This window comes from Balaenoptera ricei, chromosome 20 (genome assembly GCF_028023285.1).
Source record: "Balaenoptera ricei isolate mBalRic1 chromosome 20, mBalRic1.hap2, whole genome shotgun sequence".
Lineage (NCBI taxonomy): Eukaryota > Metazoa > Chordata > Mammalia > Artiodactyla > Balaenopteridae > Balaenoptera > Balaenoptera ricei.
Genome location: NC_082658.1, coordinates 14,082,372 through 14,106,249, shown reverse-complemented (window position 1 = coordinate 14,106,249; position 23,878 = coordinate 14,082,372). Strand labels below are relative to the sequence as shown.

At 39.9% G+C, this 23,878-nt stretch overlaps 1 protein-coding gene across 13 annotated transcripts in view; it reads right to left on the bottom strand.

The window, feature by feature from the left end:
* BPTF (bromodomain PHD finger transcription factor) overlaps positions 1-23,878 on the bottom strand; it is a 141,484-nt gene that overhangs the window by 96,746 nt on the left and 20,860 nt on the right. For all 13 annotated transcript variants that reach the window (XM_059909118.1, XM_059909119.1, XM_059909122.1 and 10 more), the window contains exon 2: positions 9,068-9,890. In XM_059909118.1, coding sequence (XP_059765101.1) covers positions 9,068-9,890 — 823 coding nt within the window. The remainder of the gene's footprint in view (positions 1-9,067; positions 9,891-23,878) is intronic.

Sequence of the window (23,878 nt, the reverse complement as noted above, 5' to 3'; positions counted from 1 at the left end):
TGACTGCTATCCTTACAAGAGGAGGAGAGGATTCAGAGAGACACGTGGAGAAGGTGATGTGAAGATGGAGGCAGAGATTTGAGTCATGTGCCTTTGCCTATGAGCCAGGAGACACCAAGGAAGACCAGCAACCATCAAAAGCTAGGAGACAGGCATGGAACAGAGTCTCCCTGAGCCTCCAGAAAGAAACAACCCTGCTGACACTGGTTTCAAACTTCTAGCCGCCAGAATCGTGAGAGAATAAATTCCTGTTGCTTTAAACAACTCATTTTATGGTCAATTTGTTATGGCAGCCCTAGGAAACAAAAACAGATTTTGATTTCATGCTTTTTTTTTTTTATGATTTAATTTTTTTAACTTATTTTTTTGGCTGCATTGGGTCTTTGTTGCTGCACGTGGGCTTTCTCTAGTTGCGGCAAGTGGGGGCTACTCTTCGTTGTGGTGCGCAGGCTTCTCACTGCAGTGGCTTCTCTTTGTTGCGGAGCATGGGCTCTAGGCGCGCGGGCTTCAGTAGTTGTGGCTCGCGGGCTCTAGAGCGCAGGCTCAGTAGTTGTGGCATGCGGGCTTCAGTAGTTGTGGCACGCAGGCTCAGTAGTTGTGGCTTGTGGGCTCTAGACCGCAGGCTCAGTAGTTGTGGCACACAGGCTTAGTTGCTCCGCGGCATGTGAGATCTTCCCAGACCAGGCTCGAACCCGTGTCCCCTGCATTGGCAGGCGGATTCTTAACCACTGTGCCACCAGGGAAGTCCCCTAAAACAGATTTTGATACTGGGAAAGGAAGTGCTGCTATAATAGATACTTAAAAACGTGGGAGTGGCTTAGGAACTGGGAAATGGGAAAAGGCTGGAAGAATTTTGAGGCACTTGACAGAAAAGGCCTAGACTTTCTTGAAGAGACAGAGGTTGGCAGAGATTGGAATTATGCTGCCAGCAAGCCAAGGAACACTTGGGGCACTAGAAGCTGGAAAGGGAAAGAAAAGAATTCTTTCCTAGAGCCTTTGGAGGGAGTGGGCCCACTGACACCTTGATTTTTTACTTCTAGCCTCCAGAACTGTGAGAAAATTAATCTCTCACTTTGCCTTGTTACAGCAGCCACAGGAAACTAATGCGGTTCAGGAGTCAGAGATTAAAGGCAGCCCAAGGAGGTTAAGAGCACACATTCTGGAGTCACAATGCCTGGGACTGAATTCTGATTCTGCCACTTACTAGTTGTATGATACTGGATAAATTACTTAACCTCTCTCTTACCTCAACTTCTCCATCTGAAAAATGGGGTGACAGTACTTACATCAAAATGCTGTTGTGAGGATTAAGCAAGTTAAAACATAAAGTGCTTCGAACACTGACAGCACGTAGTGGGTGCAATTTGCAGGGTTGCTATTATGTTCTTCATCTGATGAAGTATATGATATTTACCTTAAAACAAATAATTACAAGTGTAATGCGTGCTTTAAAAAAAAGAAGTGTTTCACGGTGCAAGAGGGAGAGAAATTCAGGGGAAAAAGCCCTAGGAAATGGCATAAATAGGCTGACTTGAAGGATAAGTTAGTCGAAAGGCTTTGCGGGTTTTTAGTTTGCTTTTTATTGATTTTGTTTTGGGTGGTAGGAAGCAAAGGAAATAAATACACAAAATTAGGGATCTGTGAACTTTCTGTTAAGAGCAAATGGAAGTACGTAATTGAAAGGTTTTTCAACTTGGGGGGAAAAGACCTGATCAGAATGGCTGTTTTAAAAATAATCCAGCTATGGGGATTTCCCTGGCGGTCCAGTGGCTAAGACTCCACGCTTCCAATGCAGAGGGTCCAGGTTCAATCCCTGGTCAGGGAACTAGATCCCACATGCTGCAACTAAGAGTTCGCATGCCGCAACTAAATGATCCCGTGTGCCTCAACAAAGACCCGATGCAGCCTAAATAAATAAATATTTTTTAAAAAATAATAATAATAATCCAGCTATGGAACAGAGAACAGAATTGGGGAGTTACACGTACACCAGTTTGGAGACTACTAAACTAGTCTAATCAAGATGATGTTGACAGTGAGAACGGAGAGAAATGGATTCAATATTTAAGAGGTAATTAAAAGGTATAACAAACAACATAGGACAAAAGACTATTCCCAGGTTTCTAGCTTGAGCAGCCAGTAGGATGGTGATCCCATTTACTGAGATGGCAACACTGAATGACGGGTAGGTAATGGGGGCAAGTGATGCATGCAGTTTTAGACATGTTGTGTCTGAGGTGCCTGCTATGTGGACTTGTCCAGGGGGCTGCTGGTACGCAGAACTGGGCACAGGCCGAAGGATTACAAGCGTAGGTCTGATGGCAACTGAGTCAGCAAGTAAATAGGTGGCTTATGGCTAGAATGTGGAGGTGCAGGTGGAAAGCTGTACAGGTTAAAAAGCATAAATTAGTTCATCTGGAAAATGAAAAAATGCTGAGTTTTAAAATGATGTGTTCAAGGTAATTTTATTCAGAACAGACAGTGACAGGAAAAGGTGCTAGTCTAATCTGGCAGTTCCTATTTTACTAGAAGTCCCAATTTGAGAGCAAAGGATTGATAGAATGAAAACAATATTTAAGAAAGACTGGCCCTCTTACATAACAGATTGAAATTGATCTCTAAATTGTTTGCTCAGTAAGTATCTTGGTTCCTCAGGTAGACTATAAACTGATGTGTAAGAACTTTTCTTTTATTCCCTAACCTACTCAAATAACATATTTTTAAATGAGTATTAAACAAATAAAAGCAATAAGAGAAAAATATTTTCTATAAACTATTAGCATTACAATTAAAAAGTGTTCACTGCCCCAGACTTTTAGACATAACCCCCTTGGGCAATAAGTCCACTGATTTATCATTTTAAGCTTCTGGACTTCCAGGGAAAACATATACCAGATCTCCACATAACATAAGCTAAGCAATTTACATGGTTTCAAAACTTTCATCAGGAGTCCACATATCATCTACCACAAGGGGGCGCTTAAATGGAAATTGTTTTGATCTAAATTTTAAAATGATGTAAAATCTTTCACATTTACTCAAATTATTCACAAGGAACAACTATTATTAACAATGATATTTAGGGACTTTCCTGGTGGTGCTCCGAATGCAGGGGGCCTGGGTTCGATCCCTGGTCAGGGAACTAGATCCCACATGCCTGCTGCAACTAAGAGTTCACATACCACAAATAAGGAGCCCACATACTGCAACTAAGGAGCTGGTGAGCCACAACTAAGACCCAGCGCAACCAAATAAATAAATAAATATTTTAAAAAATTAAAAAAATCTTTGTATCTGACTTTTTACAAAGAAAATAGTCAAAATGTCACAACACATGAAAAAAAGTATCATACTTGTTCATCCGAGATCTTCATTAAATTCTGTGTACTTTATTATGCAATAAGAAAGGCAGTTTGAGAGATTACGACTAAAACTTTTAAAGCAAATAAATGTAAGTGAATAGTTTCCCTGCCAAACATGTAGTTTAAAGAATCTGTTCAATTTAGAAAAGTGGATTATTTCATTTCATTGGTAATGTACCACAAATCCATGCATGGGTACCTTCTTAAGTCCCTTCACTCCTGTAATTTTAAAGCTTTGCACCTATTTAACCACATTCAAAGGGTCTTCTCTTCTACTTGTCTGAGTGTTGTTTTATATACTGATATTGAATTATCAAGAAACAGAAGTTTTTTGAAACACCACTTAATTTACGTCATATTTTCTAAAAATGCCTGTGTTTCAAATTTATAAGATCTCAGAAAAACCCAGTCCCAATAGAGCCAAAACCATTATACTATCTTTCTCCCCCCAGTTATAAGCATTGCTTTTAACAGCTAAAACAAGGCAAATTGCAGACTTCTCAAGATGATGGCTTGGAAACTAGACTACAGTATAAAATTAGTTATTGAAAATATTCTTGGGACTTCCCTGGCGGTCCAGTGGTTAGGACTCCATGCTTTCACTGCCGTGGCCCAGATTCAATCCCTGGCCAGGGAACTAAGATCCTGCAAGCTGCATGGTGTGGTCAAAAAAAAAGAAAAGAAGAAACAAGAAAAGAAAATATTCTTATAAATAGGTCCTGAAAAAAAATTCTAGGTCCTACTTCCTAATAGCCATAGAGTCTTGGGCAAGTCCTAGAGCAAGTTATTTAACTTCTCTGAGTTTAGTTCTTCATCTATAAAATGTACAAAAATAGTACCCACATTATTGGGTTGTTGTGAGGGTTAATGAAAAAAATGTATAAATAAAATGCTTATTAGAAAACTGTAAGGCACACATTATTCTAAGTGAAAGAACTGAGATACAAAATAATATTATCATATGTTTCTTTTTATATGAAATGTTTAGAAAAGGCAAATTTATACAAACAACAGAGTGATTTTCTAAGGCTGAGAATGGGAGTAAGAATAACTGTAAAAAGATATGAGACCACTTTCAGAATGACTGAAATGGGGAGTAACCAACCACTTGGATTTGTCTCAGAAGAAAATGTTTCCTGGGATGTGGGACTTTCCGTGTTAATTTACAAAAATTATAGAATTGTACATCTACAACAATAGAATTTTATAATACATAAATTAATAAACAGCTCAGGGAATTCCCTGGTGGTCCACTGGTTAGGACCCTGTGCTTCCACTGCAGGGGGCACATGTTCGATCCCTGGTCGGGGAACTAAGATCCCGCAAGCAGCACAGCGCGGCCAAAAACAAAAAAAACCCAGCTCAATAAAGCTGTTAAAGTAAATAACAGAATAATAAAAATACTAGGTATACTTCACAAATAGTGTCTTGATTACTAAAGTAAACATACAGGAGCTTCCCTGGTGGCGCAGTGGTTGGGAATCCGCTTGCCAGTGCAGGGGACACGGGCTCGAGCCCTGGTCCGGGAGGATCCCACATGCCGGGGAGCAACTGGGCCTGTGTGCCACAACTGCTGAGCCTGCGCTCTGGAGCCCACGAGCCACAGCTGCTGAGCCCACCTGCCGCAGCTGCTGAGGCCCACGCGCCTAGAGCCTGTGCTCCGCAACAAGAGAAGCCACCACAATGAGAAGCCTGCGCACCGCAACAAAGAGTAGTCCCCACTCCCCGCAACTAGAGGAAGCCCGCTGGCAGCAACAAAGACCCAACGCAGCCAAAAGTAAATAAATAAATAAATAAATTTTATAAATAAATAAACATACAAGCATTCACAATTCATGAAGCAATGACAATTCTCATTTTACAGGTGAAAAAAACCAGGCTTAGAAGGGTTGTAGGTGCTTTAATATGACACAGAACTTGTAATTAACAAGGCCAGGAATGCAAACCAGGGCTAGTTTCAGAGCTTTAATATTTAACCACTCTGTATGACAACTGGCTAGTAATAAATGACCTGAATAAAGACAAAAAAAGAAAAAGTAAACATACAAATTTAAGATATATATTGGGAAACCGTAAATGTCAAAAAGAAAGAAAAAGTTTCTTATATACTAAAATAAAAATTTATACACACAATTTGATTTTTTATTGTCATTTTTGAAGGTTAGAAAATTGTGTATAAAATTTTCAGAGAAAAGGCAAATTTACTATTTAGGTTATATAAACATAAAAATGAACTTTTCAATCCAATGATAAATTAAATCTGTTACTGTCTGTAGGGCAAGTTGACAGTTTAATAAACTCCTTGAGGATCTCTCTAGATTTACCCACTTTCCTGGCTGGGGATATACATTTTGTTTGAAAAAAAAAAAAAAAGCTGTTGAAATTTTAACTTTTTTTTTCTACGTAAATATAATATGTAAAAAGCAAAAAACAAACAAACAAACAAACTGTACAGCATATATTAAGTGCTCAATAAATGTTGATGTTGGCTATTGTTATTACTAACCCATCAGCAACTAGTTCCACCTATAGGTCCCTAACACCAAGGCCTACACCATTGATTATTGTGTGATAAGCCTTACATTACAGATGTCAAGGCCTACCTATATGTGGACAAAGCACCTTTGGCATGTCTGGGGCCCGAAATGGCAGCACAGGGAAGGAAGTGAGAGGCAGTGAGAATGAACATCCAAAAAGGGTGAGGAAAGGCAGGACACGGAAGGGAACATAAGAATGGGAGAACAGGAGTACAGAATAAATTTCATTTACTTCCTGATTTGTTCACAGCAATCCTGATGACTCTGAGCCCTTCCGGGAAGGCACATGAGACTGAGTGGATAGGGTCTGTTAACTGCTGTGCTGAACATCTAGAGAGTACAAGCACCAGGCTCCCTGAAAGGCAGTCTCACTGACTTTTCACATAGAATGAAAGACTGCATTAAACTTCAAACCAAAATGTGGTTACAGTTATCTTTCCATTTGTAATGACCTCACCAACACAAGTTTCCATGCTACCATCTCCACAGCATGATATGAGAAAGATGGCACAATAAACACCACAACCAGATGTTTGGGAGATACGGGGGCAAAAAAAAAAAAAAAAAAAAACTTATACAAAATTTTAAAATAACTGATCCAAACCAAAACATACAAAATATACTTTGTATATTTAAAACTTTTAAAACTTCGTATACTGTTTCTCATATCAGTTTCTGGATTAAGGTAGTAGACTGAATCCACACATCTCAGTTTGCTCCCTCTTGAAACCCTCTTAAAACCACTAAAGAAATATTTTTAAAGATCTAAACTTACAAGATTAGAGAAAATAAGAGAGACAACAAAAAAATTTTTGGAAGCAGGAAAGCAAATGGACAAGTGATAACCGCCTTTAACAGAGCCAAGAAAGCCCAATCCGAAACATAAAGGGTGGAGCTGAGAACCAACAATCACCAAAATGAGGAGGGGAGTATCGACAGCAGAGAAGTGCTTGAAAGCTGTTTTAGGAGCAGATCCCAAGGCCACTTATCTATCCACTTAAAGCCACTAAAGGTTTAGTCTCTACAGGAGGTAAAAGTGAGGTTCTCCGGACCAGGGGACACCAGGTGCAGGTGTGAACAAAGGTATTGTACAGAAAACCAAGGTACTGAGTGGCTATGTACACAGTAAATGCGGTGTGCATGGTAAATGCAGCCCGCCTCCACCACCCAGCCAGCCAAACCCTCATGCTCCAAGCAGAACACCAGAAAAGGCCTCTCTGGGCCACCTGACCAGCTCAGAAGGAAGGACTAAAGATAGTGAGTGACATCAGGGATCACCAAGTAAAAAGATTAAGAAAATCACTCAACGATTAAGCTCAAAATTGATATGGTCCACACACTTGCTCAGAACTTCCAATCAGCTGTATAATCCCGCAGTGTTAATCAGGAGCAGAAAATTAAGGATTAATAGACATCTGAGGATGGAAGAGACAGACCAATACAAACAGCAGGAAGAAGCAGCCTGGAAGAAACAGAGACCATTCACAGTGGGAAAAAACACATGAAAAAACTATCAATAACATCCTCGAAAGTAAGAGAAATTATTATTTCCAGAAAACAAAAAACTAAGATTTTATTTTTTAAAAAGGAGGATTTTAAGAACAAAAGAGCTCTTAGAAAATAAAAATGTGATAGATAGAAAAAATAAACAGTAGGGCTTGAAGACCAAGATAAGGAAATCTTCTAGAAAAATTGAACACACACACACACACGCGCACGTGCGCACGCATTCCAAAGAGGACAAAGACAAAGAGGAAAACTGGAGCAAAAAGATAAAATCAGAAGACCAAAATAGGAAGCCCAACATTCAATAAAGTAATAGTTCAAGATAAATACAACAGGCAAAAGGAGAGGAGGAAGTCCTCAAAGGAAGTTCTCAGAACTGACTCAACTGTCAGATTGCAAGTGCCCACCACACACACAATGGATGAAAACAGACCCACACAAGGCCCTATCACTCTAAAACTGCAGAAAACACTGAAGGCAAAGAGAAGATTCGACAAGTTTCCAAGTAAGTCCAAAGTGGTTATACACAAAGAATCAATGAATGGATTCAGATTTCTCCACAGCAACACTACAAGAAGACAACTGTACAAAATTCTGAAATTCGCTGTTTATTCTGTACCATCTTTAAAAACTAAGGGTGGGCCTGGCTAAGATACTTCTCTGTACCTGGCTTGGCCTGACCATGTGCTGATGAAGTTCTTTCTCTCCTCTCCATGCCTGCTCTTTCATTTCATCCCACCACAAATTTTCTGATTTGACCTAATTCTGAGAGCTTGAAGAAGGCTTTGAAAACTTTAGAAGCTGAGGACTTCCCTGGCGGTCCAGTGGTCAAGACACCGCGCTTCCACTGCAGGGTGTACAGGTTCGATCCCTAGTCGGGGAACTAAGATCCCACATGCCACACAGCGCAACCAAAAGAAAATAAATAAATAAACAAATGAATGAATGAATAAATAAATAAAATATTTAAAAAAGAAAAGCTTTAGAAGCTGAAAATACAAAGTAACCCACTCCCTCTGACCATACTTCTACAGGATGCCCAAAACCAAGTCCACACTACAACCCTGCCAAGCACCCTCACTTTCCCAGGCTTCCTCCCGCCCTTCCCACTGTCCTGCCTGAAAGAATCTCTTGAAAACCCTCAGGAAAGCACAAGCCAGACTATGACCAGGAGTCTGTTGGGTTTAACTTCTCCTGGGAGGCTGCAACCAATCATGGCGGCACTGATCTTTCCTTAGACCGTTTCTTTGTTCTTGCTGCTCCATTTTATGTACAAATATAGTAAAACTAAAAAGAGAAGCAAGAAAATCCTGACACCAAAGTTAGGATGCAGATTACCTCATGGTGGGCTGCAGGGAATCTAACAGGGGAAGGGCCCACAATGGCATGTGGCATCCCACCTAGTAAGTAACGTTGTTTTCCATCCTAGGCATTGAGTACAATGGTGTGTATTTTGCTTTTTTTCATACACCCTTCTTTCCTTACAATTTTAAAAACTGTTTTAATGTACATATTCTTTCAAGTTAGAAATTATTAAACTATACAACTCATTATTAAATCACCAAGGTTTACATCACATCAGCAGCACAGCTCTACAACAATCATGAAGGAAGTTGGCTTAATTTTAAATACATACAAAAATTTAAGACCAGATTTACTCACATTATGAGTCTTCGGTTTAAGAACCAGTATTTCCTCCGACTTCTGTCATATCCAATAGGTTCATGTCGAATATATGGTTTGTTTTTTTGGATTTCAGCAACGCAGTCAGTCACACCAGGAACCTTATGTGCTACACAGACTTCACACTGCCACTCATCCTCTGGCACCTCCTCGAGAGGCGGCTTCACACATTCCAAATGGTACACTGCTGAGCAGGTCTCACAGCAAAGCAAATCCCCGAGTTTGTGACAAACCCTACAGTGGTCATCGTACTGGATCACCCCTTCAGACATCAACTCCTCACGAGCAATGTTTGTGGTAAGAAACTGATCGACTAAGAACTGCAGAACTTTGATTTTGTTCTCTACTGGTCCATAAGGATAGTCCTCTGCTTCTTGGTAAGGAAGAACATGATGGTACTCCTTGTCACTCTCACAGTACACCCGCAGCACCTCTGGCCACGTCATGCCATCGATGAAATACAGCGTGGAATTCACGCTATCTTTCAGATCGGCAGGTCCAAAGGTAGTATTGGAAGTGTCTTCTTCACGCAAAACTGCTTTCAAAAGCACAACGTGCATCTCTGCCATAAGTGTGCACTGCTCTTGACTCACCAGAGCTGCACAAAAGTCCTCAAAGCGAAAAGGAGATAACCTTAAAACTGTACCAAAGTTCCGCAGTACCTCATAAATGGCAATAACATTCATTATATGCTCGTTAGGCACCATTAAATCCTCAGAGGACTTGGGAAATTCAAGGGGTGGGATGTCTTTTTCTTCCAATATTGGAGAACGAGGCCGATGTACTCTTGGTTTTCGCCTACCTGTAAATAAAGAAATGGTATAATTACAAATCAATACATCATTTCTACAAACTAAGGATTTTCTGGTTTTTCCTATTTGGACATATACCCCCAAAAAGAGATAAGCATACTTCTATTTTTCTAATAACTGTCAAGTTAAAATAATACCAAGAAGCAATGATTTAGCTCTAATCTTTGTCTATAGAAAATCTAAATTTAAAGTTTTCCCATTATATCCCAAAGTAGAAGTAAAAAAAAAAATTACAATTATAATCAGTCAGTTCTCAATTACCTAGAGGGGTTAACTGGTTTACAGGTAACCATGATAAAAAGTAACAGTGAATTTGTGAAAGATCTGACAAGAACATAAATGAGAAAAAGACATCTCCAAGGAAGAGAACACGTGTAACAGATCTCACATGGTGCCAGCTGCACTAAGAAATGCCTCTCAGCAATCAGACAGGAAGTTCTCTGGTGCAGCACACCCTTTCCTTGGCCAGTTCTTCCTGAGAGCCATGTAATGGGGAGTTCCACAGTGAAGCACAAGGTTAGGGCTGAGACAGAAAGGAAGAAGGAGTAAGGAAGGGAGAAGAGAAGCAGGGTTCCAATACTGGGAGAAAAGGGTGGGGGCGGGGCTCACTTAGGAAACAGACAACAGATTATAATTTTTACCTGTAAATTAAGCAACAGGAGGCGTGCCTGTTCACCAATTTATGAAATGTACAGTCCAGGAATATATATGTATGTAAATGTATAAATATATAGCATTTGAGAGCTTAGTTCATAACAAGCAAGCAGATCTCATTTAATCCTCTGAACAAGTCTATGAGGTATTTTAATAAGAAACTTATGGAAAGAAACAAGTTTCTCCAGAATTGCCATGCCCATGCCTGCATTACTATTATTACACTTTCCAATGATATTTACAGAATAGGAAATGTACTTTTAAATAGCAGACTTTTTATGAGATTAACATTAAATTTATTTTTGTGCAATTGTTTTATTAACTAAGATTTATTAACTATGGTTTTGGGTTGCTGGTCACCTCTTAACTGCCTCCTCCCTTCCCCATTCCTGCGCCCTCCTCACATCTAGTTAACTCTCATCGTGTACAAACTAAAAGGGTACAGGGCACCAGGAAAAGAAAGTATGCTATAGAATATAAAAGGTCAAGATCTTTTATTTTATACAATGTACCCCCTCATATTCATTCACTGGAAAGATTTTCCAAATAAGATTATATCCATTAGTTTCTGCAGAAAAAAGTCCAAGGGATCACTCTGGGCCAGACTTTGCTGATGAGCCTACATAGTAAGAAAGAAACCTCCTCCATCTCAGCAAATACCCATCTACTACAAAGATGCAGTTTTCACAGATTCAATTAAATCACAGAATCACCATGCTAGTAATAAGCATCACGATGGTAATCCAGTCCATTTCACTGTCTTCTGGAAGTTATTTGGGCCTCATCTGCATAAGCACAAATGAGAGAAAGCAGAAAAGGATTAAAGGGAAGACTGAACCTAGAAGAATACCCTCAAATGCAAGAGAAGAAACACAAGTCACCAACTGAGACAAACCTGCTTATAGAAACAGTCCCTGTGTTCCTCTCAGCTGTTTATGCAAAATGCTGTCAAACAGAGTCCAAGTAAAGGATTACAGAAGTTAAGGCTGGAAAAGTAGTTCTAGGACCAGAACACGGATCCTTAAATGTTAGGTTTAGGCATTTGTACAGCACTTTATTCTGGCAGTAATGTAGGTTGATGGCTTTGAATGAAGTAATGAAGACTTTTTGAGCAGGGCAGGGACATGAGAAGAATGTTCCAGAAAGACTTCTCTGGCTTCAGTGTATACAATGAATAGGACAGGGGGAACAGACCAGACACAGGGCATCTTCTGAAATTACCCAGAAGATAAAGACCTGGATTCAGAGTCTGGCTGTGGGAATGAAGAAAAAGATGAATAAAAGTGACCTTATGAAGAAAGAAACCAACTGGTGTGGAACATAACACCACCACCCTAAGATTTAACTCTGGTACCATTTCCTCCAAAAGACTATTCGAACTCCCCCAAACACTTCTGAATTCTCATAGCCTTCTCTGAATCATTTGCTACCCTACAATTTACCTATTCATGGTATCCATTCCACCTCCATAGCTGAACACCCACCTCTTATGCCAAAGAAAGATCTGGCACGTTTGTTTTATTGGAAGCATTTGCTAGCATCATTCCCTTTAGAGAATTACCCTTCCCCTACACCATGTGATTCTGATGGGGCCCCCAAACACAGTATTCCATCTCTTGATCACTGGCAAGGCAGGCCAGTGAGTCTTGCCTGGGATTTTATATTCAGATGCTGAGTGAGAAGTGCTCTGAAGCTCGTTCTTTCCATGAAGGTGGCCAGAGGCTGTATGTGGCTAACCCACCTTTACCGCCCTTGTGGAAGAAGGGAATAAAGACAAGAGACAGAAGCAGAAATGGGAGATAAGTATTGATAACTCACGAGTACTGACAGAACCTGTCATTCAAATTTCCCAGTCAGGACTTCCCTGGTGGAGCAATGGTTAAGAATCCGCCTGCCAATGCAGGGGACACGGGTTCAAGCCCTGGTCCAGGAAGATCCCACATGCTGCAGAGCAACTGGGCCTGTATGCCACAACTACTGAGCCTGCAGTCGAGAGCCCGCGTGCCACAACTACTGAAGCCCGCGCACCTAGAGCCCGGGTTCTGCAACATGAGAAGCCATCACAGTAAGAAGCCCACGCACCACCACGAAGAGTAGCCCACGCTCGCCGCAACTAGAGAAAGCCCACGCACAGCAACGAAGACCCAATGCAGATAATAAATAAATAAATAAATTTATTTAAAAAAAAACAAATTTCCCAGTCACACAAACCAAAAACCACTCCCCTTTTGCTTAAGTGAACATGTTGGTTTTCTGTTGCTTGCAAATAAAAGAGTACTGATTAAAACAGTATCTAACACTGTATACAAGCCTTTTATAATGAGAAACTCAGTAAATTGCTATTTAAAGACTATCAATGAGAGCAGTTAATGTTTAAAAAAAAAAGACTGTTGATAGTACTCTTTTGTAGTAAATTAACTTAGACAGTAACAGAAGTAGTCTAATTTAATTTGATATCTAATTTTAAAATATCAGCTTTCACAGATTCTGAAAGATTTTGGATAAACATGTATTATTCTAATATTTAACAGTTCATTTAGCTTTATATTAAGCTAAAGTCTGTTAGCTTTCTATTAGTTTTAGAGGTAAAAGGAAGAAAGGCAAAAAAAGGTTCATAAATTCTACATTCTATCATCTAGCTGGAAACCACAAAATAGCATCTACTCAAACTACAACTACATACATACTGAAAAATGTGAGCACTTTTACAAGTTAACATTAAATACTGGTCAGTTCATTCTGAAGCATTATTGGGAGTTTAGATCGATTCAATTTTTTTAAAATTTATTTATTTACGCTGCGCCAGGTCTTAGTTGCGGCACAGGGGATCTTTTAGTTGCAGCACGCATGCGGGAATAAGGTAAAATTCATGTGCTGAAATAAGAAATCTTTAAGACATATTATTAAATAGAGGAAAAAGCCAGCTACAGAACAATGACTAGGATGTCATTTGGGAAACAAAATTAGAAACAAAAAAAGAAAAGAGAACAATAATAAAGTGTATACATCGAAGAGGTCATATATGAATCTTTTTAAAGTAGTTGTTCCTGGGGAGGAGAAATGGAAGAAAAAAAAGAAAGAAAGACTAATTTTTTTATCCTTTTATATTCTTAAATACCACATGCATATATTTTTATTATAATATTTTAAAAGAAAAATATTGGGCAGATATCTATACAAATATATAAAAATATTAATATTTAAATCAATAAAATGATGCTGCTGGTAATGGCTACTGATGGCCTTGTATGAATACAAACATAAGGTCATTATGCCAAATTCAAAGATTTGGGTTTACAGAACTGAGCACAGATCACCGTGTATAAAGAGAAAACTCATAAAATTAAACCACTTAAGCCCCTCAACTGTCAATCATTAGTATTAGCAAGTCAAGTTATTTAAACTATTCAGGGAAATGTATTTATAATATACCACTGAGGATTACACTCATTACCATTTTCAACACTGATCTAGTATCTAGCAGATAAAGTATATTAATTTTCCTGTATTAAAAAAAAAAAGGGATTAACGTCAACCTCACTAGCCATCAGGAAAAGGCAAATTAAAACCACAATGAGATACTGTTTCATACTCATCAATGGACAAAAGTTTTAAAGTCCATCCAAACAAACTTTTGGGAAGAACGGAGAACAACAGAGACACCGGTATACCACACTCGGGACTGTAAAGTGGCATCACCACTTTGGAGAGCAATTCAGTAACAGTCAGGTTAAGGTTGTGCACACAACCCTGAAAGGGCGGTTTGAAAATTTTTTGCCCATGACCCAAAGTAAGAAATACATTTTACATTTAAATCTAGTACACACCTACCCCAAAACTAAAGTTCTACAAAGCACTACTCTTATACTAATATCTTCTCTTCCATCCCATTCCAATACTTTCTATTCCATTCTCTTTCTGCTTTTAAATTATGCTGGTTGCAGCCCACAGTTTGAAAAACACTTCTCAGGAATTCCCCGGCAGTCCAGTGGTTAGGACTCTGCGCTTTCACTGCCGAGGGCCCAGGTTTGATCCCTGGTCAGGGAACTAAGATCCCACAAGCCACACCCCAACCCACCCTCCCAAAAAAAGAAAGAAAAAGAAAAACACTTCTCTAGAGAAACTCTCCTTATACATATGCAGAACACTGAACATTGCGTATAAAAGCAAGCAGTCAATCAAGCTGGAAACAACAAAAATGTACATCAACGGGGGAACGATTAAATTGTAGAACATTCATTTGATAGAATCCTTTTTTTTGGGCCATGCTGCTTGGCTTGCGGGATCCTAGCTCCCTGACCAGGGATCAAACCCGGGCCCTCGGCAGTGAAAGCACGGAGTCCTAACCAGTGGACTGCCAGGGAACTCCCCACTTGATAAAATTCTATAGAGCAGTCAAGGGCTACATATGTCGGCATGGATCAATCATAAAAACACCATGAAACAAATAAAATTGCTACCAAAAAAAAAATTGCTACTAAAGGATAAACAATTTGAAACCATGTGAAACAGTTTTATCTATTGCTTATGGATGAATGGATGTATATATATAATATATATATGAACTAGTAGTTAACATCACCACTAGAATGTAATCTCCTTAAGGGCAGGGAGTTTTGTCTGTGTATTTTTGCTGCTGTGAATACTTCAATAAATACTTACTGAAAGAATCAGGAGTTTAGTAGGCACACAAAAAGATGCTCATCATCACTAATTATTAGAGTAATGCAAATCAAAACTACAGTGAGGTACCACCTCATACTGGTCAGAATGGCCATCATTAAAAAGTCTACAAATAATAAGTGCTGGAGAGGGTGTGGAGAAAAGGGAACCCTCCTACACTGTTGGTGAGAATGTAAATTGGTGCAGCCACTATGGAAAACAGTATTGAGGTTCCTCAAAAAACTAAAAATAGAGTTGCAATATGATCCAGCAATCCTACTCCTGGGCATATATCCAGACAAAACTATAATTCAAAAAGACACATGCACCGCTGTGTTCATAGCAGCACTATTTACAATAGCCAAGGCACGGAAGCAACCTAAATGTCCATCCATCGACAGGTGAATGGATAGAGAAGATGCAATACACACACACACACACACACACACACACACACACACACACACACACACACTGGAATATTACTCAGCCATAAAAAAGAATAATGCCATTTGCAGCAACATGGATGGACCTAGAGATTATCATACTAAGTGAAGTAAATCAGAAAGAGAAAGACAGGGCTTCCCTGGTGGTGCAGTGGTTAAGAATCTGCCTGCCAATGCAGGGGACATGGGTTCGAGCCCTGGTCCGGGAAGATCCCACGTGCTGCGGAGCAACTAAGCCCACGCGCCACAACTACTAAGCCTGCGCTCTAGAGCCCATGAGCCACAACTACTGAGCCCACGCGCCACAACTACTGAAGCTCGTGCGCCTAGAGGCCTTGCTCCGCAATGAGAAGCCCCTGCAATGAGAAGCCTACACACCGCAACGAAAAGTTGCCCCATTTGCCGCAACTAGAGAAAGCCCGTGCGCAGCAACAAAGACCCAACACAGCCAAAAATAAATACATTTTAAGGGAAAAAAAAAAAAAGAGAAAGACAAATACCATACGATATCACTTACATGTGGAATCTAAAATATGACACAAATGAACATATCTATGAAACAGAAACCGACTCACAGACATAGAGAACAGACTTGTGGTTGCCAAGCGGGGGGCGGGGGTGGGGTGGAGGAGGGAAGGATTGGGAGTGTGGGATTAGCAGATGCAAACTATTATATATAGGATGGATAAACAACAAGGTCCTACTGCATAGCACAGGCGACTATATTCAATAGCCTACGATAAACCATAATGGAAAAGAATATGAAAAAGAATATATGTAAAATTGAATCACTTTGCTGAAAGAATCAGTAGTTTCAAACTCTAGCCTATGCAATTACACAAGAAAATGATGTCTTTACATTATTTGCAGATCTTAGAAATGTGTTTTTACTCCTCACTATGTAAATAAATAGAGGACTACAGTGAGAAGTCCTAGAACAGTGGTCTTCAAATTTTGCGCATCAGAATCACCTGGAGAGCTGATTCTAATTAAAACAGCTTCTGATTCAAAGGACTAGGAAAGAGTCTCAATTTGCATTTCTAACAATTCCCATGCGATACTAACTCTGCTGGTCTGAGGTCCACAGTTTGAGAACCACTGCCCTGGAACTCAAAAAGGTTATCCCTCTGAGATTCAGTTGAGTAAAAATTAATACACATCAGATGAAATTCACTAATTCCAGTTACCTTCAAAGCTTGCCACTCAAAATGTGATTGGCATTATCTATGAGGCTAGAAATAAAGTCAGAATCTCAGGCTTACTAAATTAGGATTTGCAGTTTCTCAAAATCTTCAGGTGATTCATGCACACATTAAAGTTTGACATGCTGCCTTGAAAACTATCCATCCTAAAACTAGAAGTGCAGCAAAATCACATGGTAAACTGTTAAAAGTAGAGTATCAAAATGCAATTCAAATTTACAGAACCCCAGGTGAAGCTCAGTAATCTGTATTTTTACCTTTCTCCCCAGATAATTCTGATGTGCAGCCAAGTGTGAAAATTACGGCTTTACCGAAATTGGATATTCCCGCTACCAAGCAGAAAGTGGGGCTTTTTTGGAAACTCAAACAAGAGAATCAAGAGGCTGCCTAAGAAGGTATGATTAGAATAGGACAGGTGTGAAAGGAAGCTGAAGCCTAATCAAAGACATTAATAAGCCTACAAAAAGAAAATGCTACGGATGGAAAGTGGTCTGCATGGGGGTGGGGAGCGGGTAGGGGAACCAAAGAGCAAGAATTTGTCAGTGAATTTCCAACACAGTCAAGGTTAAGGGAAAGAGTTTCTTTTTTTTAATGTATTTATTTTATTTATTTTATTTTTGGCCGCATTGGGTCTTCGTTGCTCCACGCGGGCCTTCTCTAGTTGAGGCGAGTGGGGGCTACTCTTCACTGCGGCGCACAGGCTTCTCATTGCAGTGGCTTCTCTTGTTGTGGAGCACGGGCTCTAGGCGTGAGGGCTTCAGTAGTTGTGGCACGTGGGCTCAGCAGTTGTGGCTCGAGGGCTCTAGAGTGCATGCTCAGTAGTTATGGCGCACGGGCTTAGTTGCTCCGCAGCACGTGGGATCTTCCCGGACCAGGGCTCAAACCCATGTCCTCTGCATTGGCAGGCGGATTCTTAACCACTGTGCCACCAGGGAAGCCCAAGGGAGAGAGTTTCTTGACTAAACAAGGATTCTGGCCCATGTGACAGATTATTACCTTAATAGAAGAATTATGCTACTACGTACATTATTTGAACGACCTGACAGTTGCTAAAGCAAAACTTTCCACTCCTTTGAACTCCACAGTAGAAGTCTACTGAATAGGGTCTACAGGGATGCTCTCTTCTCTGCGCTCTGGAAGAACGGGTCAACAATACTCACCAAGTGTTAACTGTCGCTTGGGGTCCTTTTCTACATGCCTCGGTTTTTAAAATATGCACCGTGGGGCACAATCTGTATTTGTTAATTTCTCCCTTTTTTAATTTAAAAACTTCTCTATACATTTTAAGCAGATATTGCCTTAATTTGCTGAAGCTGCAAGAAATCCTAGAGCTTTTCCAAGGCCCTGATCAAATGTCGCCTCTTCTGTCCTCTCCTGTGCCTCCAGGCACTGTGCTTCTCTGACACTTTGTACAGCTCTCCATTATAGTGTGAGTGCATTTATATTACAGGCAATTACTCATGTGCCCCAAGCTCATTTGTTAACTCCCTGAGAGCACAGACCATGTTTTATTGTAATAACCAAAAAAAAAAAAATGTGTTCAACAAATGATACCCAGAAGCAAAACTAGAAGTCCAGGGGTGAGGTCACGCCAAGATTAAAATCCAGACGCCACAGTAGATTTTTCAGTTTGGCTCATACATTTTTATTGTATTAATTCTAAGAAGAATATTTACAGTGTTTTCATACTTCTAGACCCCGTAACTCTCTATATAGTGTGCGTTTCTATCGGAAACAATCAGATAAACCTAAACAGTGAGACATTCTAAAGACAATTGGCCTGGCCAATGAAAAAATGTCACTGTCACAAAAGAACCCTTCCCTCTCCAAAAGTGACAGAAGAGCTCTAGATTAAAGGAACAAAAGAGATGTCAACTAAAAGCAATACATGACCCTTGACTGAATCTTGGATAAAGAAACAAAACAGCAATAGAGGGCAATTGGGGAAATTTGAAATGTAATATTACATTTGAAATGTAATATAAATGTAATATATCCAGGTTAAATTAAATGTCTTGAGTATGCTGAAGTATTTAGAGGTGAAGTGCTATTATGTCTGCAACTTACTATTCAGTGGTTCAGCAAAAAGAAAATTTTAAAAGACTGAGAAACCAAATATGGCAAAAATGTTTTTAAAAATTGGTGAATCCGGCAATTATACTTCAATAAACACGTTTAAAAAATTTTTTAAAAATTGGTGAATCCGGGACTTCCCTGATGGCACAGTGGCTTCCCTGGTGGTGCAGTGGTTAAGAATCCGCCTGCCAATCCAGGGGACAAGGGTTCGAGCCCTGGTCCGGGAAGATCCCACATGCCACGGAGCAACTAAGTCCGTGCGCCACAACCACTGAGCCTGCGCTCTACAGCCCGCGAGCCACAACTACTGAAGCCCCCGCACCTAGAGCCCGTGCTCTGCAACAAGAGAAGCCACCACAGTGAGAAGCCCGCGCACACAAGGAAGAGTAGCCCCCGCTCGCCGCGACTAGAGAAAGCCCACGTGCAGCAACAAAGACCAACGCAGCCATAAATAAATAAATAAATAAATAAATTTATAAATTTATAAAAAACAAAAATTGGTGAATCCAAGAGAAGGGTATACTGGGTGTTCATTGTACTATTCTTTCAGCTTTTCTGCATATTTGAAATTATGTAAAGTAAAAGCAAAAAGTTCAGAAAATCTGTTCTAAAGTTCCTTACTTCTAATTGTTTCAATTATTTGTTTCAATTTTTTCAATATATATAGCTAACAGGACATATCATGTTACAGCCTAAATACAGAGTAAGATTAAATAAGATTATTAAATTAACTGCAAACTTGTGAACATCAACTGATACCTAGGACAGAAAGTGCTGTAACATACCACCTGTTTTACCTAGCCTCTCTTTGAAAACATCTGACATATTTGGCCACAACACCCTTCTTGAATTTCCTATGCCACCCAGGACTCAATTTCCCTGACCAGCTGTCCCTCTGCCAAACACCTCTCTTACACGTGCAAATTCCCCAAAGTTTAGTCCTCAGCAGATTCTCCTGCTTTCCCCCAGTTATCAGTGGACTCAATTACCACCCAAATATCAATGACTTCTAAATGCATTTCTCTACCCAGACCCCGCTTCAGAACTCCAGAGACATTATTTCCAACTGCCTACTAGCTATTTTCAACAGGATGTCTGTCCCAGGTACACTTCACTTTGTAGGCAATGGAAATAAAAAGGAGTTACAAAAGTTTAATTTAAAGCAAAAATTTTTAAATCCCTAAATGGAACAAAGATTTTGTAACGATAAAGGATGCAGTCTACAATGAAGATATAACAGTTACGAACAACTTAATAAAAAGTAAATATGATTGTGCCAGTCCCCAACTTTAAGCCTTTCAGTGAGTCTCCACCATACTTGGATTAAAATCCAAACTCCATCCTGAGACCTACAAGGCCCTCTGTGAGGTGCGCCCTGCCTACTGCTCCGAACTCAGCCTCGCCCTCTCCTTTCTGCTTCAGCCACACTGGCCTCCTGGATCATGCAAAGCTCGCTGCCTCCCCACAGCTGTTCTCTCTACCTAGAATACTCCCTCCCACTCTGTGAAGTGGTCAGCTCCTCATTCATTCAGGTCTTTTCCCTCATAGTATTTTATCACACTTAAAACTCTTACAGTTTCATTCAATTAACATATGCCTCCACTGGACTGCAACTTCCACAATGGCCAGGACAATTTTTTATTTATTTATTTGTTTGTTTGTTTGTTTATTTATTGGCTGCGTTGGGTCTTCGTTGCTGTGTGCGGGCTTTCTCTAGTTGCGGTGAGCGGGGGCTACTCTTCGTTGCGGTGCGCGGGCTTCTCATTGTCGTGGCTTCTCTTGCTGGGGAGCACGGGCTCTAGGTGGGTCGGCTTCAGTAGTTGTGGCACGTGGGCTCAGTAGTTGTGGCTTGCGGGCTCTAGAGCTCAGGCTCAGTAGTTGTGGCACACGGGCTTAGCTGCTCAGCGGCATATGGGATCTTCCCGGGCCAGGGCTCGAACCTGTGTCCCTTGCATTGGCAGGCAGATTCTTAACCACCGCGCCACCAGGGAAGCCCAGGACAATTTTTGTTTGGCATCTCAGGCCTAGTACTTATTACACTTCCTGGTACATGGCAGATGCCTGAATTAGTTGCTGCATGAATTAATAAACCAAATAAACTGGCATCAAACAATATAAGGCAAAACTATAAGAAATCCAAGAAGAACTGGACAGAAACAGAATAGTAGCAGGAGACTTTAAGACACTTCTTTTTAACCTTAACAGCTCTAAATAGCTAACATGAATGCAGGTCACAAATTCAAATGTCCACAAGGAGGAGGTAGAAGAGTAAAGAGGACAGACAGGCAATCTACAGGGCCCAACTAGAACTAACCTAATCAAGAAAAGGTGGGACCAAGCACAATAAGTAGAATTGGTGACGATAAAGGGGAACTTGCCACAGGTACAGAAGCTATTAAAAGAATGCTAATAAAGTCTAAATCCTGAGTGAAAGGATGACTGTCAGAGAATTACTAAACACCAAAACTAAATCAAAAAACAGAAAACAAACCAATAATTATGGGAGAAACTGAAGAAGATGTCAGCGAGCTCTTACCCCTAAAACAGCACCCAGCCAGGATGGTTTTCAAAACATTCCAGAGGACAGAAAAAGAAGAAAAGATTTTAAAAGTCCTCTTTAAAAAACCAGGATAACAGTGACACCAAACCCTAATAACAAAAGACATGTACCCCCCCCTCCACAAATGAAATGATGGGCCAATCACAGTTATTAAAATAAAGTTAAAAATAGCAAATAAAATCCAAAAGCATACTATGTGTAAATATCTATGAAAAATTACAGAATAATACCTACCTTTTAATCTATCAATCCCCTTTCTAAGAATTTACCATATAACATAACTCACACGTACATTCATTTTGGCACTGTTTGCAACAGTGCCAAAGCTGTAAATAACTTAAATGTCCACCAGTAAGGAACTGGCTAAAACAAAAAACTATAACATTGTACTTCCGCACAAGGGAACACTATGCAGCTCACAAGAAGAATGTGGTCCAAAGCCAAGATGGAGTAAGCTCGCTGGAGCTAATGGCTCCACTAAACTGCAACTGAAAACTCTGGACAAAATACAGAAAAAGCAACCACCAAAGGATTATGGGGGGGAAAAAAAAAGCAAAAGCCCAAGGACCAGGTAGGGGAGTCGAAACTAGAAGAAGCAACAACAAACAACAAGCAGAGGTCTGTTTCCCTATTTTCTCTCCTGGAATAGAACAAGCTCACAGTGAATCTACGGCAAAAACCATGAACAGAAAAAACTCAGAGAAACCCTGTCTTTCAGGCAGAGGACTGAGGAAAGGGTCCCCTGTGAGCTGAAGAGCAGGAGGGAAATCCCCTGTTTTGTGGTTATTTTACTTTTTTTTCCCCTCTTCTGGCCCCTGCCTCAAGGGAGGCTCCAACTACAGAATCTACAAGAAACTCACATCTTTCTAGCCAGTAGATCAAGAAAAGGGGCCCCTGCAAGCCAGAGTATGGGAGGAATTCCAGAACATATAGCTAAAGAAAAATCTACAAAGCAGCAAGAGAAAAAACAACATTACATATGAGAGAACAATAATTCAAATAACTGCAGAGAATGGGACATCTTTAAAGTGCTTAGAGAAATATCAACCCAGCATTCTATATCCTTCAAAAATACTCTTCCACAGTTCAGGCAAAATAAAAACATTTCAGATGAAGGAAAACTAACAGAGTTTCCTAAAGCAAACCACTCACTCCTTGATCTTGGCTCTCCTGGTCAGAATTTTGTGCACTCTGTAACATCTTTGGTCGTGGTAGTCCAGTTCTTCTAGTAGCTTTGTTAATGTGCTGTAGAGGACTGACAATTTTAGTATGTAGTGTATGTGATATTAAATTGTGAATTAGTGGGACTTAACAATGTAACAGCATATCAATATTTGAAGATACTGGCACTTGATATCCTGTCAAGGAAAATTTGCCTCCAAATTTTAAGCTGGGAAGTCACTGGAATAACTGTTCAGAAAAGAATCACAACTACATGATTTTTTAGAGTTTGGGTATGTATGTTAAGAATTGTGAAAAAAAAAAAAAGAATTGTGTACAAATTGAAATGTCTGTGTACTGATCCTCAAAACAGCCAATAAAATCTCAATTATGAAAGAACAAAAACAAAAAAAACAAATGGTAAAAACGGTAAAAGAAACAGAAATGATACCAGAGTGAAAACTGGACTTTCAGGAATAAAGGAAGAACAATAAATTAAAAAACAAACAAAAAAGGTTGTTTCAACTCTTAAGCACTTTAAAATATGTACAGTGGTTGAGAGCAAAAATTGTAACATCATCTAGTGGAGCTTTAATGTATGTAGAGTCTGATACAGAGGGCCGACTGTACGGTGCCACTTTACACAAGGGATCTGACATCCAGAGATTCTGGTATCCACAAGGGTCCTGGGAATCAATCCCCCACAGATACAGAGGAACAACTGTAGATATATATGACACTTATAGCACTGGGGAGGGGGCTAGGATAAGGGAACCTCTATGGTTGTGACACAAATTTTACTTAAAGGGATAAAATGCTAACTTTAAGTAGATAAGTATTTTGTAATTCCTAGAGGAACCACTAAAAAAATAGAACAGACATAACCAAAAAGCTAATAAACTAAAATAGGGCAATGTTCAACTAATCCAAAAGCAGGCAGGAAAGGGAAACAGAGGAACAAAAAAAAAAAGAAAAAGAAAAGAAAAGATGGGAATTTCCTGGCAGTCCAGTGGTTAGGACTCCACGCTTTACTACCAAGGGCACGGATTCAATCACTGGTCAGGGAACTGATCCTGCAAGCCAAGCCTTGAGGCACAGCCAAAAAAGAAAAAAAAGAAAAAAATTAAATGTAAATAGTCTAAATTCACTGTCAGAAGACTGGCTTTTTAAAAAAACAGAACAGGGAACCCCTTTAAAATATGACATAGTAGGGACTT